This window comes from Colletes gigas, unplaced genomic scaffold (assembly GCF_013123115.1).
Source record: "Colletes gigas isolate AHSC1104 unplaced genomic scaffold, ASM1312311v1 Colletes_gigas_Sc00059, whole genome shotgun sequence".
Taxonomy (NCBI): domain Eukaryota; kingdom Metazoa; phylum Arthropoda; class Insecta; order Hymenoptera; family Colletidae; genus Colletes; species Colletes gigas.
The window spans coordinates 157,183-180,697 of NW_025106688.1; the positions used below are offsets into that span (position 1 = coordinate 157,183).

At 31.7% G+C, this 23,515-nt stretch overlaps 1 protein-coding gene across 1 annotated transcript; it reads right to left on the minus strand.

The window, feature by feature from the left end:
* Positions 1-2,184: 2,184 nt before the first annotated feature.
* LOC122403543 (high mobility group protein DSP1-like) lies at positions 2,185-21,187 on the minus strand. The gene is made up of 5 exons (XM_043407117.1): positions 18,788-21,187; positions 10,812-11,039; positions 4,552-4,715; positions 4,229-4,403; positions 2,185-4,055 (listed from the first exon to the last, which is right to left on the minus strand). Exons 1-5 carry the CDS (start codon positions 19,361-19,363, stop codon positions 3,945-3,947), a joined length of 1,254 nt encoding a protein of 417 aa, XP_043263052.1. The 5' UTR covers positions 19,364-21,187; the 3' UTR covers positions 2,185-3,944.
* Positions 21,188-23,515: the final 2,328 nt, after the last annotated feature.

Consider the following 23,515-nt stretch of genomic DNA (forward strand, 5'->3'; position numbering starts at 1 on the left):
TAACATGTATATATACATTTTGCAACAAAAATTTAACACACTATGTACTTTTGTTGATTTTTGTAAATGTAATTGGCTAATAACAGTTTTCATATTACATATCAATTTTTAGTCAACAATAGACTATTTATATTTAGATTATACATATTTACTTTGCCTGTTTATTTAACTCAAGGTTGATAACATAAACGGTAATGATCATCACCGCGACAATATAATAGCACAGCTCCAATGTTGTTTTCTCCAGTTAATGACAATGCCAAGTCCTTGAACTGTTCATACAAGATAATATTTGATACTATTTAATATCTACCACATGTTTTGATATCAAAATTTTCTACTAAAATATTTAATAACTGATTTATAATACCTTGAGAAATACAGAGTGACCCAAAATTAGTGCACTAGAATATTAGATCACTATTAATTCTTTTACTGATTTGTTTTGGATTTTTTGTAATTCATTTTGTTATATTATTAATAATGAACATTCTGACAGAAAGTTTGAACATTGTTTTCCTTGTACTATCAGTAAACTGAGCAATGTTTGTTTACATTCTGTGATCTTTGGAAATCTTAGTCATAAGAGATTAAATACTTTTATCAGCCACTTTTGATATGTGTTTATAATAAATGTGTTATAAAAATGGTATATATTGTTAAATTATTTTCTAATTCATTATACATATAATCTTAGAACCCATCTCTTTTTGTAGTATGTATCATATTATAGCAAATGCATCAATTTAACATGCATATTTCTTTCATTAGTTGAATGTTACAAATGTAAGTTGTTCCAATATTTTCCTTGTTTGAGTGTAGCTGATAACTGGGATAAAGGATTTGATCATTAAGTATGATTGTTTTTGTATTAGATACAATGTCAAATACTGTTCATTATAAACATTTACTTCTACCTCAGATTATTATTTTTATACTCTTTTATATGTTTTATATCATATAATTATATTATTTTGTAATATTCCAAAATAAGATCTATTTTCGTAATAAATATACTAAAGTATAATAAAATGATTTGTTATTCTTATTAAGCAATTTTTAAAAATTATGTTAATATAGTGTGCTCCTTGTTTGTTGAAGAGGATACATATGAATACACGTATGTATATATATATACCATATGTTGTATTAAGCTATCTTTTTGAATGAAAACAAAACCAACAAATAATGGAGTTTTCTCACAATTTAAACTATTTACTGTGCTTATTACAATTAATCATTGAAAATAATTCTTTAAACATTAAATAAAATAATTGTACAGTCAGTACTTTATTGACTTTCATAATTATTTTAACTGTAATTCCTGTAGTCATTTTTTTTATTTAGTTTGTGTTGTTAATGTATTATATTAAAAATGATATATACCTCATATTATGCAAAAAATGTTTAATGCCTTATATTCCTTTTCTTATGTTGTTTTCTTAGCATGAATTTGCAATAAAAGCAAAAATAATTGGTGCCTTAAAAAGAGTGTTAATTGTAAAAATATTGCTCTAAATTTCAACTAAATGCAACAATAAATCTTGTTTATATATTTAGTTTGTTAGTTTATTACAATGGAATTATAAGACAAATGATTATTTGTTACATGTATGAATGTGTTATGCACATAAATCATAAGTTGTAATTATGAGATAATGAATTGTTTCAATAGATACACGAATTAAAAAATTTATATTAAGAGTAACAATTACTGATTTATTGGTAAGACTACTATGTCAATGGTACATTTATAACCTACGGTGATACTTATAAAATAATAGAAAACTGCTTGAACGTATGAAATACATATAAAAAAGTACAGTAATGTCCGTTTGCGCTGAAGCATGTAATCTGTATAACATGAAACAAGTTAACACATTACTTCCAGTTTCGGGTTAATTGCTAATTCGCACGTGATTAGCACCAGTATAAATGTGTAAGATGCAGAAATTATCCTCCATATTATAAGAAAGCAGTGTGTAAAATGATACTTCATGTCATAAACAAATGCACATATAGTATATACTTACTTTTATACAAATATTATAAGTTTTAGTACTCTAAGTCTAGTACTGCTTTGAGAATCAAATATTTTGGGCATATGAAATGCTTAAAAACAGGTTTGGAGCAGTACCAGAAACATATTCACATAATTTTTTGAAAAGTTTATTTATCCTAAGAGATATACAAAACAAACATTTCTTTTATAACTGTTATAATTCCTCTATCATAATACAGAAAATTCTGTCGTAATTTTCAATATCCGTTTTTATTATTTATCTCCATCGAATGGATACCTTCGTATCAGTACAATTCATTTTAACCAGCTATGTTAAAATTATGCACATCTGCAAATCAGTATTAAAATATTACAATTTCATATTTTACAGTATTCGTCCTCTAGCTCCCTCTAAAACAGGTTTTTGCTTATATAATCATACAATTATCCGTTACATGACAATGTGCAGGGGAGATGAAAAGCTTTATGTCAAAAAGTAGTGGTTACCTGCTGAGCCAAATCAAGGTGCAAGTCAGTCTGACTGTAACAAAGCCTCTTGTATATTCGTTTTGCATACCAATCTTGGCCACGAAATTCACATCTGCATTACCTAGCCTGTTTTTTGGTATGCTTCTTACACAGTTGGCTCTAATCTCAATGATTAAAATCTGTACATACTAGGATCTAGGAATGTTAATATTACAAGAAACCATAATAATTTATTATAATACAGCCTGCTGTACACCAGATGACTCGAGGCAATACAAGACACGCCCTATCTTACTTTCTTAAACAATGAACGGAATCACATGATTCTGAAAGGATTTAACGTATTTCCCTTTATTGGAAAAATGAACATGAGAGGGAGGATGACGATGGTAAGGGCAGGGACTACTTGAATCAGCTAAAACTCAAAATACAATTCTAGTTTGGTTTGTCTTTAACGACTGTCCATTGATTTCGATAAGAACAAAAAGTCAGTACTTTATATAATTATAAGACATTGAGATTATAATAGTTCTTAAAACAACATAAAAGCAAAATTTGCATCAATTTTTTAAAACAAATCGGATGGTTTCGATCCTGTTTTCTTATGAATAGAAATTATTTTGTTTTATATATGGTTGTAGGACGTCAAAATACCACTGCTCCATGGCTGAGTTCTATCATCCCAATTTTTTGATTTAGAAAAGTTGTGAATTAGATATTTGTTTAGATTCCAATTACTTATAAGCTATAAGGCTCAATCTCCTGGTTTAGAATACATTGTTAGTGGAAACTATCACATGTTGACGCAGATGTAGAATCGAAGTTGCATTAAAATATACTTATCCTAATACTTACAACTATACGACACGTACTTAAATCAATTACATTCATACAAAGCAGCCCCATGCCCCCACCTGCGACAGATTTGATTTAAAGAAATGTTCTGTACAAAGATATACAATAAGTCTTCTTACAACTGGCAACGAATGAACTGAACTGATAAATATCAAACTATATCGACTGATACCGCCCAACTATGGAGCCGCCGTATCCTGTTTTACGATTTGTAACTACGTTAGCTTTTAACATAGTCTGGAGACAATATCAACAATGATTGAGCCCCTGCGCCTTCCACCTGATAGAAAGTGGGCACCATATCTTTCCATTCTGCTATCCTACGCCATTTTACATGATACTATCAATATGTTAAAATACAAATGTCACTCATTCCGGTCTTCTCTCGCACGTCTCACATACATACAATTTTAAAATAATTATTATAATCGCGGGTATTTTAATTATTATTGTAAATAATCGGGGACTGGTGATTAGTTATTTGTTTTCCTAGTGGTGTAAGTACGCTCACGCTAAGGTCAATGGTACGTACAGTAGGTGAGGTATGCTTTCAGGATCAAGGACACGGGGTGATAGATGAAATTTTGTAGTGTATCCGCTATTCATCATCTTCTTTATATTCTTCTTCACTGTCGCTTTTTATGGTACTCACTGGATTTGCTACTACAGGTGCACCATCTTTCATTTTCTTTTTGTACGCAGTCATTTCCTAGGTAATATACAAAATAATTAACACATACGATTTTATACAAACATTAAACCACTGCAATAACTTTTAGTATAATTAATTTCATTTAAATTTGATACTTGATAGTTTATAATCATACAACTTTAAAAGAAAAATGAACAAAGTAATAAAAAGTGATATTTATGGATACATACCCTTTCATATCGAGCTTTGTCTTGTTCTGCCATAGCCTCATATTTCGATTTGGTTTCAGGATCTGCATCTGACCATTTCTTACCAAGTTCCTTGGCAATATCGCCTACACCGAACTCGGGATTTAGCATCTTCACTTTTCCGCGTTCATCATTGCAGAACCAAAAGAAGGCAGATCTAAAAAACGAAATAAAATATAAATTACCCCACATTATTTCTTCATAAATTTAAGGGAACACAAAATTTAAAAGTAATTATACATTATTTGAAGATCTTATATTTCATCATATTATTAGGAATATTTAATTCTAATATGTTTACTTACAAAGATCTTTTGGGAGCATTATGATCTTTGATGTGTTTACGTTTCTTGCCTCTGCCTTTACTTTCGCCTTTCGGTGGTGTATAGTTTTGCATTTCTGTATCATATCTCTTCTTATCCTTTTCAGCCATTTCATGAAAACGTTTCTTTTCTTTGTCTGACATAGTCTATAATCATAAAGTACGTAACACTAATATTGATCCAAAGTTACAAGAAATAATCATAGGGGGTTTCTTTCGAATAGTACCTCTGGTTGATCGACATGAAATTTAGAGGGATTAGATGTGAAGGGAAATAGGTATTAAGCTTCGGGAAATTAATAATTTCCGAGATATTATAGGGTAGATTTGCTTACTTTTCATTTCGATACTATACAAATTAAGAAAAGTATATTGCAAACTAATATTTTCCGGCCAATAAAATAAAAATTTGACATAAAAGCCCATTTTGTGCCGAACGCCATATAAATTTGCTCGTTGGTAGACTCAAAAACTATATCGTCGTCCATCAAGTTCCTGCTCGACGCGAAACTACTCCACAACGAAGATGTTGCGTGCATAAGTATATATTTAGTTAACAGCATTTATAATTTCCAACATTTTTTCATTAATATCTTGCAGATCATTTAATTTCTTAATTTCCTTTTATATTTGGCATTCACCTCCACTTCAAATTTCATATCGATTGACCGCGTAAGAGTAACAACGGGCAAGATTAAATATCTTGATATTTTAAAACAAAATAAACCTGAGGAGAAATTACAAATACCAACAGTATGTTATTTCTAGTAATATAATGAGCACCAAATATATGCAGTTCGTGTATTGTTAGGAAATTGTCCTGTACCCCTTTTGGCATAAGACAGATCGCATAGCGATTCCAATGATTGTCAATGAGCCATTAATATATGCTACAGTCAGGACTTATAAATTATTATAATATAGGTCTAGATTGTTAAAACAGTTATGAAGAACTTTTATTTTGAGAACCTGAATTTTGAATTATATCGATGTAAGTTAAAATTTTTGCATCAGCTCTCATATACATACATAGATTCAATAACCGTTATTTTTTACGTTGTATACAGGCTTTGAAACACTTTCGAATCTATATACATATGTGATGTAAATGTTTACTGTAATGATGATATCAGTGTCTATCGGTTTGAAATTGAAAACAAAAGCTTTTAATGAATTGCATGAAGTATATATTACGCATCCTAAAGAAAATCCTCGAATTTTCTGACCATCACAGTTCACGAATATTTCGAAAAGATTAACGAAAGCTGATCCAGCCATCGAAAACGTAAAACGACAAATATTTAGACTATACAGGGTGTTCGGACACCCCTGGGAAAAATTTTAATGGGAGATTCTAGAGGCCAAAATAAGACGAAAATCAAGAATATCAATTTCTCAATTGAGGCTTCGCTAAAAAGTTATTGAAACCTTAAATTAAAAAATTTCAAATCATCCTGAAAAATTATTTTTGGTCGCAGGGGTCAATTACAATCATTTTTGGTGAACAGACATACCCCCAAATCTTACGCACTTTTGAGACAAAAATTCAATATTTTCAAATTGTTCTGAAAAAATTATTTTTAGTTGCGGGGGTCGATTACAATCATTTTTTATCAATACACATACCCTCCAAATCCTAACCATTTCCGAGAAAAAAATTCCTTACCAAAAATATAATTTCAGACCAGAAATGTCACTCCAAAATTTCGTGCGTATCTTTAAAACGTTAAAACTTCTGAACGGATTGGAGAATTTTATTGTTTTAAATAACGCGTATTTTAGTGGAGAATATGTAGAAATTCTAACAATATTGAAAAAGTTGTTCCTTGAACCCATAAAATGTGAAAAACTACATAAAAATGGTCCAATTTTCAAACAGCCATAACTCCTGCAATAGTGAATATATTTCAATGAAACTTTTTTCTGAAGCAGAGTCCATGGGTATCTAAAAAAATAAGTATTAGACAACTTTTCTATAGAGCGTCAAACAAAATTACTAAAACTCAAATACGAATTTTTAAGAAAAATCGACAGGGTGTTGGGAAATTTTTCGGCAAAAAACAAAAATTTTCAAATCACTAAAAAAATTATTTTCCTTTGCGAGGGTCAATTACAATCGTTTTTGGTTAATAGATATACACCCGAAATCCTGCGCATTTTCAAAACAAAAATCAGTACGGGCGGAACTTTAAACGTTAATAACTTTTTAACGAAGCCTCCATCAACAAATTGGTATTCTTGATTTTCGTCTTATTTTGGCCTCTAGAATCTCTCATTAAAATTTTTCCCAGGGGTGGCCGAACACCCTGTATATATTGATTCAGGATCATTTGAAAATCTATATAGAAGCTAAAAAATAACAGAGTTATAAAACCTATATGACAGCTGCTACAAGAACTTTAATTTAAACTGATGTAATTCGACTTTTAAGTCCTTCATAACAGTTATTCAGAATAAAAGTGCTTCATAACAGTTTCGCCTAAAACTTTTATACAACAGCTTGAAACAATTATTTTAACAAAGAAAAACTTAGAGCCGCGCGTGACAGTAGTTCGCTATACGCCATTGTAAGAAAAAATCATCAAAATAATATTTCTAAAATAATATTCTGTTTGTAATTTTTTAAATAAAATATACTTGTTCTTACAGTAGTAAATATTAGTTGAAGGTAAATATATTTTTACCATCTTTGATGAATTAAGAACTGCTTACAGAATTGATTATCGTCAGATATCGGGGATTGGTAGTGTAGTGGTAGATTTCTAATAAACGAGAGGGGGTTGGTTTTCATATACGGTGAGTCAAGGAGACCGGGGAGGGTGAGCCTCGGGTTTAGTTGGATTGGTCGATAAGGACAGGACTGAAGCGTAGATGCAATCTAAAAATTGTTTAAAAAATTTATCTTACTTTGTATCGCATTTGAAAGCATACGAATTTTTTAATAAAAGAAACACAATATTTATCAAAATCTATACGGTAAATAATAATGTCACAAGACTTGAGCAAAAATCAATACGCAGAACAAAGTAAGAAATAAAAATTAACATTGGCATTTGATTTGTGGACCATTTTTGAAAAAACCTCATCCTAGGTCGAAACGTTATGTTCTATATCATTAAATACATAAGCGTGAAGAAATAGTTGCGTTATACCTTTCTTTATCATTAAAAGAAAAACTCATTTTACATTTTAAATATGACGATATAAAAGAGACTTCGTTTAATTACTTATAAGCCGTCTTATCTTTCCTTTTAAGAATTGTAATAAAATATATTTAGAGTGAAACATCACATGAAATGTCGCCTTAAAAGTTTGCAGCTGCTAAGACATTTTATCACGATAACCGGAAGGTTAACGTATTTAATCCTTCTAAAGACCATGTGGCCTGAAGTCCGCAAGAAAAGTACGCAGAAAGTGTCTCCCTTTCCGAGGGGTAAGATGGCCAGATGTTAGAGTGACACCTGTTCATAATGACGTTCTTTTACATTTCCAAGTTCTTTTGCCGAAAAATATGTCTGAATTTGTTCGTTCACTTTGAAGCTCATGATACACACAATGGGTAAAAACAAGTATTCGTACATTTGATTCTTTTTTGCAATAACTTTATGCAATCAAATGACGCATTAACAAAACTTGTTTTCATTAATAGTCTCATTAATATTCTCGCCAAATTCTGTCATGGACAAAATTGACTGCAAAATGAATATAAAAGTTTGATCATCTATTTCAGAAACATCTTGTACAAACAAACAGTTAATAAAATAATGTACAAAATTTAATCACTTATGGAAGATACACTTGTAACTAGCATAGCATTAGCTTTCAACGCGCAGCTACATAAGGAACAAATTCTATGGAACATCTTCTTGTAAACCGGTCCTGATTTTAATTCTACTCGTGACGGGATTATCGGTAGTCAGTAAGTGTATACGATAACCGTTAATTCTAAATATTATCTGTTCACATTAAACTAGTTTCCTGGCTAGAATTCAGTATAACTCTCATAATTAGAAATCAAACGTGATTTAGATATTCATGATATAGTATATACATATAGTCATTGTGCGAATGCTTTGAAGCTACAACAATAAAAATTAAACATAAATTCCATATGTCAATACAATTTTCAGGTATAATATTCCAATTAGCTTTATCCGTCTCTTTATTTTTGTATGAAACGTTTTCAAATGCTGTTTTGTACTGTATCAATTCAAAATAGTACTTTAGAGGCATTACTAATATTTATGAACGTTTATTTATAAAAGATCTTTTATAAAACACCAACTTAATGCTTATTATTATTACTGTTGCAAATGTTAAACAATTAAAACGATTTTATTTAGTCTATTAACTTCAATATGAAAATATGCAAGAAAGTAATCTTTAAAGAAATCAACATATATCAACTACCATACGAGGTCACTTAACTGTAAATTACTTCTTAAATTAAGTACATTTTTACAACGCCAGACACCATTATTTTTTCTGAAACGCGTTTAACGAACTAATTACAGGAAAATGTATTTAAAAGAGTGTACTAAGATGTTCCATTAGAAATATGTTAATTCGTTCGAAGCTAACCTTTGAAATTCAATGTTGCGTACATTGGGTGCAGAAGGTCATTTTATGTCCTCGAAGCTTTCACTAATTTTTTTTTATCATGCTTGTGATTCGACACCATTACAGTCTCTGACTAGTCCCATGAATATTTGAATACTTAAATAATGTACTTCTTCAAAATAACTTATAATAAATAAACATAGATACATTTTATGAGTAAAAACATGAACCACTATTGTTAGATGTATGTGTAATATTGAAAAAAAAATAATAAATACAATTGTTTTCTGTTTAGTTTGCTCTTACATTCAATTACTCCTCTATTTCATTTACGATTTCACAAAGTCACATAAAGTTAATGAGATATTTTCATTTCTTTCTTAAACAGTATATTAAATGACTGTGATTTCATGTTAATAAGTTATCAAGATTTTTGGGAAATTTAGAAATATAGATCAAATGTTTAATATACAAGGTGTTCGGCCACCCCTGAGAAAAATTTTAATGGGAGATTCTAGAGGTCAAAATAAGACGACAATCAAGAATATCAATTTCTTAATTGAGGCTTCATTTAGAAGTTATTAAATAATTAAATTAAAAAATTTCAAATCATTCTGAAAAAATTATTTTTGGTTGCCGGGCTCAATTACAATCATTTTTTGTGAATACACATACCCCTGAAATCCTACCCAATTTCGAGAAAAAAATTCAAGTAAGTACTGAAACTTTTTGATGAAATTAAAAAATTTCAAATCATACTAAAAAAATTATATTTAGTTACAGAGGTCAATTTCAAGCATTTTTGGTGAATAGACATACCCCAAAATCCTACGCGCTTTCGAGAAAAAAATTCTTTATCGAAAATCTAATGTGAGGTCAGAAATGCTTCCCTGAAATTTCATGCGCATCTTTAAAACATCATGACTCTTGAACGAATTGGAGGATTTAAATTTTTCAAAATGCAAACAACGCGTATTTTAGTGGAGAATATGTCGAAATTTTAACAATATTGAAAAAGTTGTTCCTTGACACCGTAAAGTGAGAAAAACCCCTTAAAACTGGTCCAATTTTCAAACTGCCATAATTTCTATCATAGTAAAGGTATCTCATTTAAATTTTTTTCTGAAACAGAGCCCATGGGTACCTACAAAAAAGTATTAGACAACTTTTCTGTAGGACGTCAAACAAATTTATTAAAAATGAAACACAAATTTTTAAGAAAAATCAACCAGGGGGTAGTAGGTGCCTAAGTTTTAAGGCGAAATTAAAAAATTTCAAATCGTCCTGGAAAAATTATTTTCGGTTGCGGAGGTTAGTTACAATAATTTTTGGTGAATAGACCTACCCCCGAAATCCTACCCACTTTCTAGAAAAAAATTCAGTACGAACGGAACTTTAAACGTTAATAACTTTTCAACAAAGCCTCCATGAACAAATTAGTATTCTTGATTTTCGTCTTATTTTGGCCTCGAGAATCTCCCATTAAAATTTTTTTCCAGGGGTGGCCGAACACCCTGTATAAACGTATATTGGATATACTGGAAATCCTAAATTATTGAATATTTTTGAGATATAGTCAGTATCAATAGTTCTTTGATTAGGTGATTTTGAGCAATATACATAGTAATTATAATTTCAGTAGCAGCAATATTATAAATACTTAATAATAGTATGATTGCTTACCTTCCACCTCATTGCACACTTTTTGGAGAACTCTCTGAAAACAATTTTTTCCTCGGGATGTTTCTTTTTGTGTTCCTGGCGACATGTTTGCACGAAGAACGCATATGCGGTCATCCGTCCTCTTGGCTTTGAATCCTTTCCTCTCGGCATATTGTCTCGCTGTTGTAAGCTCTGAGCGTTATTTTGTTGAAGATTATTTTGTTGTTGCGTTAGCTGCTGCAACTGGTGCTGTAATTGAAGAAATAAAGGAAACAATTAATGGACGTGATTACAATTGCCAGATATCATTTAACGTCAGTATCGAAAGGATATTTCCAAGAACAATCTCTTTAGGATTATGTTCATTAAAAATAAATAATTTAAGTAATTCGTAATGATTGGTAATATCGCGAAACTAAAATATTCACTGGTTCGATGTTGTAAAATTTTAGTGATTATATTCCGTTCAACTTCTATGTACGTAATTCTCTTCTGTTTAAAATCTTGGCAATTTTGATTAAAAACTGAATCTTCTTGAGTGCTCTATAAATATATTAAATTATATTTATATTTATACAGTATTGAATTAATACTCGTGTAAGCAAACGGATCGAATATTTTTTTGTGAATTACTCGAAATTGAATTTCCTCGACCTTTTCGAAATGTTCAAATAATCGATTTAATTCAAGAACTGAAGTCGTTCACAGCTTCATGGACACTTTTGTAAGTGACTACATTAAAACTCTATTCGCCTCTTACCAATTTCGAACCATAGTAAATGTAATTTTTCAAAAATTTTAATTAATTAGTCCATGTAGAGATGTACGTACACAATTAATATTAATTTCATATATTACTACTATATCACGTGCGATATATTAGCAACATATTCTGTATTTCTTTTAAAAATATTCTTAGAAATAAAAGTACGTATTATTAACAAGATTCCCTTTTCATATGCGAAGCGTTGCTTTGTGAACTAAAATAACATTAGCGCATAACAGCAATGCGTGCAAATATATTATGATAGAATACTATATGTATGTAAATTTTTACTATATGTGTATTATATTAATGTATACAAAAAATAGTTAGCTGAATATATCACGTCTCATCTGTGTATTTATACTTTACGAATTGTTTAAAATAAATTGTTAATATAGATTTACAAATTTTTAGTCAATATACATGCCATAATGCTAAATAGGGTATCTGAACTAAACGTTCTATCGAGATTTAAAAAAAAGTGTTATTAAAGAAAGCAACGTATAAGCCTTCTGAAGATAATGTAAACGAAAATTAAAATTTCTATACAAATTTACGCAGTTTGTACCCCAAGTTGTTTTTTAATCTAATGTAATTATTAACATTGGTACAGCATTACTCTCGTACTAATTAAGACGTAACTATTTATCGCATAACAGATTTTTTATCAACATTATTTATTACGGAGCGAGCATTGTGCAAGAACTTTATAAATAATATCATACTGTACTATAGTTTTGAATGCATCTAGTGTAAGATTCTTAAAGGACGTTCAATTTGTTATTTGCAGAATAAATTACTTCTTTTATAATTATTATATTTGATATATAATTTATATATGTAATTGTTTAAATAAGTACACATATTTATTAATTTGTTTAAAGAAAATATTTTGCAAGAAATCATATTAACACATTTGTAATTGCTGTCTAACTAAGCATAGATACCGTATAACAATAGAAATACAGTTTCTTTAAAAACTATACTATTAAAAAGTAAAAATTTATCTTATTATTGAGATACTGAACTTTATAAATAAACCATTACACATAGATACTTGCGAAAAACAGAACTTTAATATCGTCGTTAGTATTAATGACCAATAAATAAACATTGTAAAAAAAGCATTAAAAATTGATTTCCTTTAAGTAACATCATATCATCAAGATGCAGTTAAAATTACTATTTCATTGTATATTACTGTGTGTAGTTAATAAACATGAACCCGCATGACCGAATAGGTATTAACTGCCTATATAATTAGAGATTTAATTAAAAAAATGTTTCTTGACAAAATTTCAAATTTTCAAACGTAAATCAATTGGAAATTGTTACAAAATAAATGTCTACATTTATAAAGTGCATTTCTATTCATATTAATTTCCAATTATTCCCAAGAGTAAGACCCAAGATTCTATCATTTTTATTATTTTACAGGGTATTATTAGTAGATACATTTAATGCACTAAAATATAACTTATATTTCACATCTTTTTAAATTATAAAGAAATATTTGTCATAAGATTAAAGTGAATCTACATTGTTTTCAATAAAAAAAATAAAAAATTTTGTGATACATGAAAATTCACTACAATATAAATGCATTGATATCATAATATTATAACTTGAGAATAAAATATTTGTCTTATTTTTTGACAATCTTCTAAATTATTTTGATAGCTTAATTACATCATATAATCACTTTCTTGAAAGAAATTGTTCTCTCTTTCTGACAGTTCAATAGTAAGTGTAAATAGTAGCAATAGCAAACTGACTATCGGTATAATTATCAATTTAGATAGTAAAAAGTTTTGTTTATTACGATTTGAAGGACCGAAGTAATTTTGTTTAAATATTTGTACTAAAGAAACTAATACGATAATAACCGTAGAGAATAATGAACTTCAATCATTAACATTGTTTTATGTATATTACTTATATTACAAATTTATAATATTAAAACAATATCCATTTATATTTAAAAGATTCAATAATTCAGATTAAACATATCAACAATGGCTAAACAAAATATCAAATATTATTAAAATAAAAATTTTAGTAGAACAAATACGTGTCATGAAAGGTTAGATGAAATTATATTGTCGATCACTAATCTCGATAATTTCAAAAATTAATCTTAATTGTGAAAAATTTATAATTGTCAGAATGTTTGTCTTCATTTGAATACAGAATGGAATTTGAATCACACTTAATCCTTCTTAGAATCAACTGAAATGATCTGTATGGCCTCGAGTGTAAGAGAAATCATATGTACGCATACAGAAATAGTTGTAACAGATGGTTAACTTTTATAAACGTTTACGACATTTGTTTTGTACCTGACAATGTACTTCGTATACTGTAAATAATATTCTTCGACCTTGTTTAAAGTATATGATAATTAGGTACAAAATGATGTCAATGAATTTATAATACATTGAAATGGTCTACTACAAAATTAATTGATCTGCAAATAATATGATAGTACATAAAAATTCAAAATACGTAAAATATATTCATCTGAAACAAATTTTCAATTTTTCTAGTATATGCAGTTTCCAATTATAATTTTTCATTTCAATTATTCGACCTCGATATTTACGATAAATACAGTATTATTGTTGATAATTATGAAATTTTAATAAATCCGTCAGTATGAAACATAACTGAACTGATTTATATTATACCTTACATTAAAAAAATTTAATGTTTGCACCCTGTACGATATACAAAGTACATATAACTCGAAAATTTCGAATTTTCTATTGTGGTACATTCAGTAAATCGTTCAATTATCACTCTTGGTCTTAATAATTTATTTCTTTGGTGATTCTACTATAGTTAGTGATTATAAAATTTTAATCAGTTATCCGTGTGTTTATTTCATATCCGTTATTTTACTTGAAAATATATTAAACAATGATTTGAAACAAAATCTTATTGAAATTAATTGCTACGTTAAATTTCCATTCAAATATGTAGTTTCTTTTTTATCAAATTGAGATATAACTTATTCTTTCAACCTTACGCGAAACATTAATAACATAAGAAAAACACACTAAAATAAATTACAATTTATCAAAAAATTGAAGTAATCATAAAAAGAAAAAGAAACATAGCCTGTAAATTTGAAATACTTGTAACACATTTGAAAGTGTATATGAAATACATTCCTTTGATCCTGTTTCTCATAAAACCAATCCCAATAATACAACTGGAAAAAGAAGAGAAGATACATAGCCTACATAGAAGAACATACATAGAAGATATAATAGCCTTCCTTTATATCTCGATTAAAGTGAAATTTATCACTCGTACTATGAAACAGGAACGATTCTGGAAAGAGTGAGTCACACACACAATACATACAATTTTATGAATACAAATCGATGGAACGAACTCAGATTATTTTTAAAATAGAATGACAAATATCTGACTTTCTTTTACCAAATTTGTTAACAATCATAAAATTGTTTTATTCTTATATACACGAAAGAATGTAAGTTTACCTCTTTCATTTACCTCTATCACCATAATCTTAAATTTTCAGACCACTTTCAGACTTTCACTCCACCTGATAGATAGAGACTTCGATCTTAACTTTCATTTGGGTCCTGCTTTTAATATTACTCCAAATACATTTTCAATATTCTGTACTGAATTTATGCAAAGTAGTAATAATGCATTAGAGTAATTATTTCCCACGTTTAAAAACATAGTTCAACATAATTGATACTACGGAACAGTTATTCGAAGTATGACAAATTTACTTACATCTGGTATACACTGTGTGTTATAAAAAAAAAATGGTTGAAAAATCGTTGAGAAAGAATATACTACAAAAATATGCAAGAAATGTTTATTTGATAAAGTCTGCAAATCAACCCTGTTAACAGATACTGAATACTTGTGAAACAATTATTCAGCATAAATAAGAAACTTTTCAAAATGTACGTAATTCGATGCTATAAAGATTTTAAAACTTTTCATTAAAACAAACGATATACGTAGAAGCATATTTTATAGAGAACCGAAATAACTGATTGACGAAGCGAACACCATTATCATTGATTAACGTGATCTCTTATTTTAAAGCACACTGTATACTGCAGTTCAACAGTAACTTGTTGACATTCTTGTATGAATTCGAACTTGTGACAGGACTGTGTTTCGAAGATAAGAATGTTTATATAGACTCCTGTTTTTCTATTCGGTCGACATATTTGCTCCCAAAGATACAAAAAGTGTTACGACTTGAAGCAGTCGAAGTCTAATTAGCAAAATCTGTATACGTATACACGGTGTAATAAGGATCTTGTTTTCAATTCCTGCATCTTAAATAATTCATATACTGATAATTAAGTTTTCCATTACAAGATACATAGTACAGAGACTTAACATTAAATTGTATTACTCAGTGCACGAGGTTCTACTCTAATTAGATTAGAACGTAACCACGAAATACTGGAAACCGTTAAACATTAGATAGAATGGTGGATAATTGTTCAAATTCAATTTTTATACCGTGCGTAGACAATTGAACAAAAAGCTTTAGGCAACGGCAATATATAAAAAATATGAAAAAGAAAATATTTACACCAAAATTTAAGTATACTACATTCTGATTATTAAATGTGTATTCAATTTATTTTCATAGAAGAGTAAAATAAAATTTGAAGTAGCAAAAAGAAATTAAACATTTCATCAAACAGATATTTCAGCTTTTTCTACATGTTCGAATGTAATTCTTGCACAAATAAAGATACCAATATCTATCGATGAAAATACAGACCAGAAAAGTAAGAAAAAGAATTTACCCGTATTCAGAATCTCTGAGAAACAAAATTCAATTTCCTACAATAAACCAGACAAGTTTAAAATTTTCCCCCTTTTCAGATAGAAAAAAACTATTACAACGGAATCACTGATTCTAATTGTAAACGATTATAAAATAGATCACAACGATCGAAAAATGAATTTTCAAATCTTCAAAATTAATCAAAAGTTAGGACCTTGGAATACATTTTCAAAATAAAACAATTATTTAATATTTCATTTCTTTTCGTATCTAAAGAGCTAATGTTGAAATTTCTGTTTTTATTTCAAATAGCTGAAAAATCAATTTTTAGTTTATAAAAACACTTTGAAAACAGAAGATTTATTAAATTTTCAATAAAGAAAAATGATTTCTAAATTTACTTTTTTACCACTTTTACTTACGGGGGGAAAAAATTAAAATTCTACACATTGAAAATGTCCAAATAATAATATTTTTTTAACCAGAAAACAACATTTTTATGATTTTTCAGAAATAGAGAGCAGAAGAAAACAAGATATCAATTATCAGATTTCTAAAACAATCTGGAAGGGACAACCATTTTTTTATTTGCAAAATAAGAAGGAAAGGAAAATCATTAATTAGAATTCCTATTTTCAATTAAGAATTCTAACCGATTAAAAAATGACCACAATCTACAAGTTGAACTACCACAAAGTAAATTTACAGACTTTTAGAATACCTGAAAAATGGAGTCCTTTCGCCCTTCAACTAATTTGCTTCTTTTCATAGCAAACAGGGCAACTATTGATCGGAATTTTTGTATCTAATTATGAACGACTAAACCACACTACCATAGAATGGATATACCCAAACCTTCATAATCTCCGAAAAACAGAATTTCCATTTAAAAACTAATTTTCGAGCTATTAAAAGCTTCGAAAAAATAGAATTCTTTTGCCATCTTTAATCAAAGAAAGATCCTTTTTTTGGTACCAAAACTACGACGAGCAATCAAAATTTGGAAAAATGGAAAAAGATATACTTCTCTCACTTTTAATCGGGAAGAAAATATTGAAATTTTCTTTTTTTCGCAGTTTTTTTTATTACATTTTCATTTAATGAAAATTGCGTCTTTGTGAACAATTAGAAAAGAACGATTAGTTACTTGGAAACTTAAAAAATTCTCTATTCGTTTTTAAAGAAAATTAAAATTCCTTTATTTTTGTATCAGAAATATAACAATTAATCGAAATTTCCATTTCTAATTGTGAGTGTCTAAAAGATGTCAATCAGAAGAATCGAAAAAAAGGAAGGGAACCGGGCCCGGCGCGGCAAGAGCCACTGTACGAACGTACATACGAAGAAGGCTGCACGAAACCCGGAATCAATAGCGGACAACGGTCGGTGGGGCAAGAGACGCGAGTCAGGATGAAACGCAGACGGTAGTGCGAAAGCAGGCATGATAGAATCGGTTATTAAGATTTTCTAAACATCACAAAACTGATATGTATTCAGTTTGGTCGTAGCCATAACTATAGGCACTAAACGTGCAACAATAATCCCAGCAAAATATAAAATAATACATGTCAAATGTACCATTTTGACGTATTTTTTAACTTAAAAATCATGTAATCATATATTTAAATTAATAAGGTAAATGGTAGCAGTTTCCCCCAAAGTAACTATTTCATTTAACAACATTCAGACAAATTATTGTCTACCATAATTAAACAAAAGTCTGATAATATTGCCGTTTAAGTTACTAAATAACTATACAAAATGCAATATATAAAACAAAACAAAATTTACAACAGAAACAAATGGAAGTACGAATTAAAGTAAATATACTTTATGATAACCTTACATATATCCAATGACAAATTGATGATTGGTGTGTACAGCTATAATTGCTGTTATTTCTGTTGTATTGTTACTTCCCTATATCCAGCTTAAAGATCGAGCGAAATACTGATGTTTGCGAAATGCTCAAGTTATTGAAAAATCCATTAGCGATTTTTTGAAATAACAATACCATGAAAGCCAACTATTCACTTGCGATTGTTAAATCTACATATGCGATCAAGGTATTCTAGAAGAATAAAACGCTAGAAAAATATGTGATTGCGTATTTCGGACCAACGCTAAGAAAGTCGAAAAACCTCCGAATCGATCTACGGAAGAAACGAAAATGTGGACAATAATTGTAAACTGCAACGTGTTGCCATTTAGAAATTTAAATGTGACAGTTAAAAAGCATTGCAAGATCGATTGATAAGAAATATTAAGACCGGATCAGGTTCTTCTTCCAGGTGCATAGAAGAATCCCGCGCAACTAAAAGTAAGCGAAAAATTGTATATGTATATATAGGGTATAAAAAAAATTGTTAGAAGCAGGCAACGACAAGAAAAGAGGAAGCATATAAAAGGGGGTCGATCGTGGTCGCAACATACCGGGGACATAACGGGGGGCGTGGACGTTTGTGTGGTAATGGGCGAGAGGTGCTGCTGCTGTTGTTGGCTCTGCAATTGCTGATGCAGGTTGTTCTGTCCGGCGTCCATAACTCCACCTGGGTACCACCACTGTACACCAGGCGGTGGTGCGGATGGTGTACCAGGTACACCACCGCCTGTTCCAGGCCCCGTTCCTAATCTATAATCATAGCCTCCCCTCATGCAGGAGCCAACCGGCGAAGACGTTGAGACGGGATTCGACTGCGTGCCCGTAGTGGCTGGGTTCTGAAAGCTGGAGGCCATCTTGTAGGAGAAAAGCTGTTGAGTAGCAGCCGCGGCAGCTGTACTCCTCGCGATATCCTGATGATGCTGTTGTTGCTGAGCTTGTTGTTGCGATAGCTGTTGTTGTTGTTGGTTCATCAGGTGCTGATGTAGATTTTGTTGTTGTTGCTGTTGTTGTTCGGCCGAAACGGTGTTTAAACCCGAAGGCCACCAGGCGGTACCACCGGAGGCATCCTCGCGGCTTCCTGGGCTCGGTGTGCCCCAGCCACCGGCTACGCGGTGGTGTTCCGACATATCGTACACGCGGACGGTCTGTCTGTCACCTCAGCCTCGTTTACTGAACCGTTCCTCCAACAACGAAAAGAAGGACGCACGAAGAATTTACACGCTCACGCACTCACCCACACATACGTTCCTCTGTCTCCCTCATACAGGGAACACAATCACACACATACACACACACAATCTCTCTCTCCCTCACACTCACACACACACACAGCGCGCGCGCGTACGCACGCACGCACTCGCTCGCCTACTCTCACGAGAAGATATACACACACACTCACGCGTACCCTCACATTCGTACGGAGTCTTGTTCGTAGCCGTCGTGTACGCAACACGCACCGCACGCGCTACCGTGCTCTCTCACTGTCGTCACACCACGTTTCTCTTGACCAGCCGGCGCACTACACGATCACTACTAGTACTCCCGGTTGCACAGGCGGCTTCATACACGCTTTTTCCACGATGTATAGGAGAAGGTCCTCGTGAATACGTACGTTATACTTGGGATGCGGTCTACTCGACGCTACGCTCAACCGTTCGTTAGCTCCGTGAGTAGGTACGGCGGGTAGAGGAGGAGGACGGGCGGGTGAGTAGGGGAGGGCGCTCTCTCTCCCCTTCTAGCTCTTTCTTTTTCCCTATGTCTCCCCACCATCGACAGATACAGTGCGTCTCTTCGTCTCTCTTCTTCCCTCCCCTAAGTACTCATGGAGCCTTTCATTCGAGAAACACAGCGTTTCTTCTCGGTGGTACCGATAAAAGTATCAGGCATAAGATCGTATACTCATTCATTTACGCGTACACTGTCGTCTTTTTTACGCAAAAATACATCTATATTGCCGTTTTCTTCCTCGGAAACGTGACGTCTCTTCTACTTCGCGACACACACGTCGCTAATTATGCACTCTATGCAACATCACGCGCGCGTAGAGACGCAATGCTTTTATGCGTGCATATGCACACCGACGCTGGATGGATGCACGGTGGTAGTGGAACGCGTAATAGCTTTTTCACATGGAGAAGCTTACGCGCGGATTGCTTCTCTCGCCACCGACTCTACACGCGATGCCGCACACACAGAGGGCGAAGCTGGCGAGGACGGCCTGGCTGGACGCTTGTACATTCTCTCTTTCTCTTTCTCCAACTCAATCCCCCTCCATTTGGCCCGAAGTCTCACTCGCTACTTGTCTGTTTGTCTCTTTCTCCGCGTTCTTCTATCCTTGTTCCACTTACACGAGCTTAGCCTTCCTTCCAGCGGACGCCGGCGAACTCGTACAGCGTTGCCAAGCCACGCTTTCACCCGCCCGCTCACAAAGGAAAACCCGAGCACGCCAACCAATCGAACTACATTACAGTCATGGTGGGGATGGCGGGAGACTACCACTACCGACGTCGAGGCAACGTCGCTTTCTCTCTTCCGTTCGTAGAGAATTCGAGAGCCATGGCTCGTAGTCCCTGGTAAGGTAGAGGGGCAAACGACTGCAAACCCTTCTCTACCCTTGAAACTCGAGGTCAACTTTTAGGCAGAGAAAGAGAGCGAAAGGGAGAGGAAGATACACCAACTCTGACTTGTCGCCGTGCGCTCTTTCTTCTCGCACCTTTTTTTACCCTTCTTAGTTTCGTTACACTGCTACGGCCACTGGAATTTGCTCCACATTGGCACTTCCTGCTTTTCGCGCACCCTTTTTCCTGCGTGTCAAGTCGGCTTTACCGACTGAAGAACTCTCACTCCATGTTACTTGCCCAGTCGATATGGAAGAACTTTTAAATTTGCAAAGAAACAAATTATAGAAGAACTCTTGGTAATTTCGTTTGAATTGCATAAAATTATACTTTGGTTCTATGTACACGTCAATTATAAACATAAAATATGCATATACGTGTATATACATATAAAACATGTATCAGTATCTACGCAACCTTGTTACACAATAATTCACCTTTTAATTAAATATTTTCTCGTATAATTGTCACATCCCTTTTAGAAAATCAATAAATTTTTTAGTGTTGTAAATATTTAATTTACATCTTCTCCATTGTCTAAATAAAATGTTTCTCTAATAGCATGTTTTATAATAATACGTACCGTATTTTATTTTAAAATATGTTTTTATAATAATAGTTACTTTGAACTAAGCATAATAAATATACAATTAATATATTGGACAAAGCTTCACATTAATTTTAGTCTTTTTTTCTACAATTTTACAGACAAAGCAAAACCAACATTACCGAGTCGGATTTCACTGTAAACAAGGATATTTTATTATCATGATACAAGGTAAACTTATACGCGAATAAAATTATTCGTATACTTTTTGTTATTATTTAAAACATTGTTACTGTTTTACAACAAACAACAGAAGTTGACTTGCATCAAATACGAATGTTATGCACAGATTATAATTTCCAATATATAAGTACAATCAACATTTTTGATTAATGTCAGAAGAGAGATCAAATCTATTAATATAAAAACATATCGTGGGAACAATCAACGAGTATTTTGCCGTATTATTCATGAAAACCGAACTCCGCAAGAAATGTCTAACGCGCAAGAAACAACGCAAAATTGCACAACCTTTCAAAGTTTCAATTTTTTTAAATCATCCATGGGCAAGACAAAATGAAAATGTATATCATAGGATTTGTACATTGGGCTTCCTTTCTTCCCACTCAACCCCCAATCAAGAGGCGGGTGAGTCGGAGGTAACCCGGCGAATCGAGAGAGAGGAGAAGAGAACCGGGTCCGGGTCAATAAGACGCGTGAGTGAGTGAAACAGAGATGGAACGAGAGTGAGAAACGGAGGGAGCGAGCAAACAAGCAAGCGCGCGGGAGAAAGAGAGAGGTACAGCGACCGCGCATTCCCAGGGCTAGGCAACGTAACGAATGAACGAACGAATGCAAGAAGGGGCACCACGGTGAACAAGGGAAATGGTGGAATGGCAAGAAAAAGAGAGGCACTGATGACGAAAGGAGGGAGAAAGAGAGTGAGAAAAAGAAACATACGACGAAAGAGAAAAGGCACAGCAGGCAACGAGAGTCCCGGCTTCAAATTCTCCGGTTCGTGTTGGCACCGCGATGTTCGCTCGAGCGAAGCGAGCCGATTTCCACCGAAACGAACCGATCTTCCACGAACGCGCAATTCCGAAAGTTTGTCAGTGTGAGAACTATATATGTGTGTGTGTGTGTGTGTGTGTATCTATATATACGATTCGATGAGATTAGAAAATGATAATTATTTTCACAAAACAAGCAACCTGTTGTTTATGCAATTTTCGTGAACTTTAAATTTTTTAGTAATTAAATTTAAAAATTTTGTATATTACTTGGAACATGTAAAAAATTACAAATGTATGAAATTATAAAAGCCATGCAACTTTATCTTCGACGACAATTTTAATTTTTTACGGGAAGATATGTCAACTAAAAACGTTAGTCTTTTAATAGCATTAAATATTAAAAGCTAAATATATACAGATAAATGTACACTTTCTATGTATACAACAAATCGCTGAGCCAGTATTTGTATTTCAATATTAAATCAATAACAGGAAATAATATTAAAATAAAAGAGCTGGTATACTTTATGATAAAAGAAAAAGAAACATTAAACATTCAACATTTGCCCTTATTAAGTACTACTACGTCAAATATTTTTTTTGTATTACATTATAATTAATGCCAATAAAAGGAATAAAAGTATATACTTCAAATTTGTACATACATTAATAACAGTGCGTATAATGTATGCGTTAAACTCAAAACATTCATTTTGTCTGAAACACTTTAACTGATACTAATTGATCCATCGATTTAAAATATTTTTGTGTTCCAAAATTATAAACATTAACAAAATCTACGTATGAATTATACGATATAAATAAATGATTATATGAAACTGATCAAGACATGAAAGTAACAAAGTACAATTGACGAAAGCATGCTAACGACAGAATACAAATCCTTTCGTCATTTTTCGGGTATTATTTTAATACTTGATACGCTTATCCAAAATTTAGTGAAGCAAAAACAACTCTTTTCGCTTTGAAAATGTATTTTTCAACAATAATGTCGATTTCATATTATGCATAGCATTCTTCTGTTTAATCGATACATGTCACGATTCTAAAACATGCGTTGCTTCAAAATTTGAAAGCACG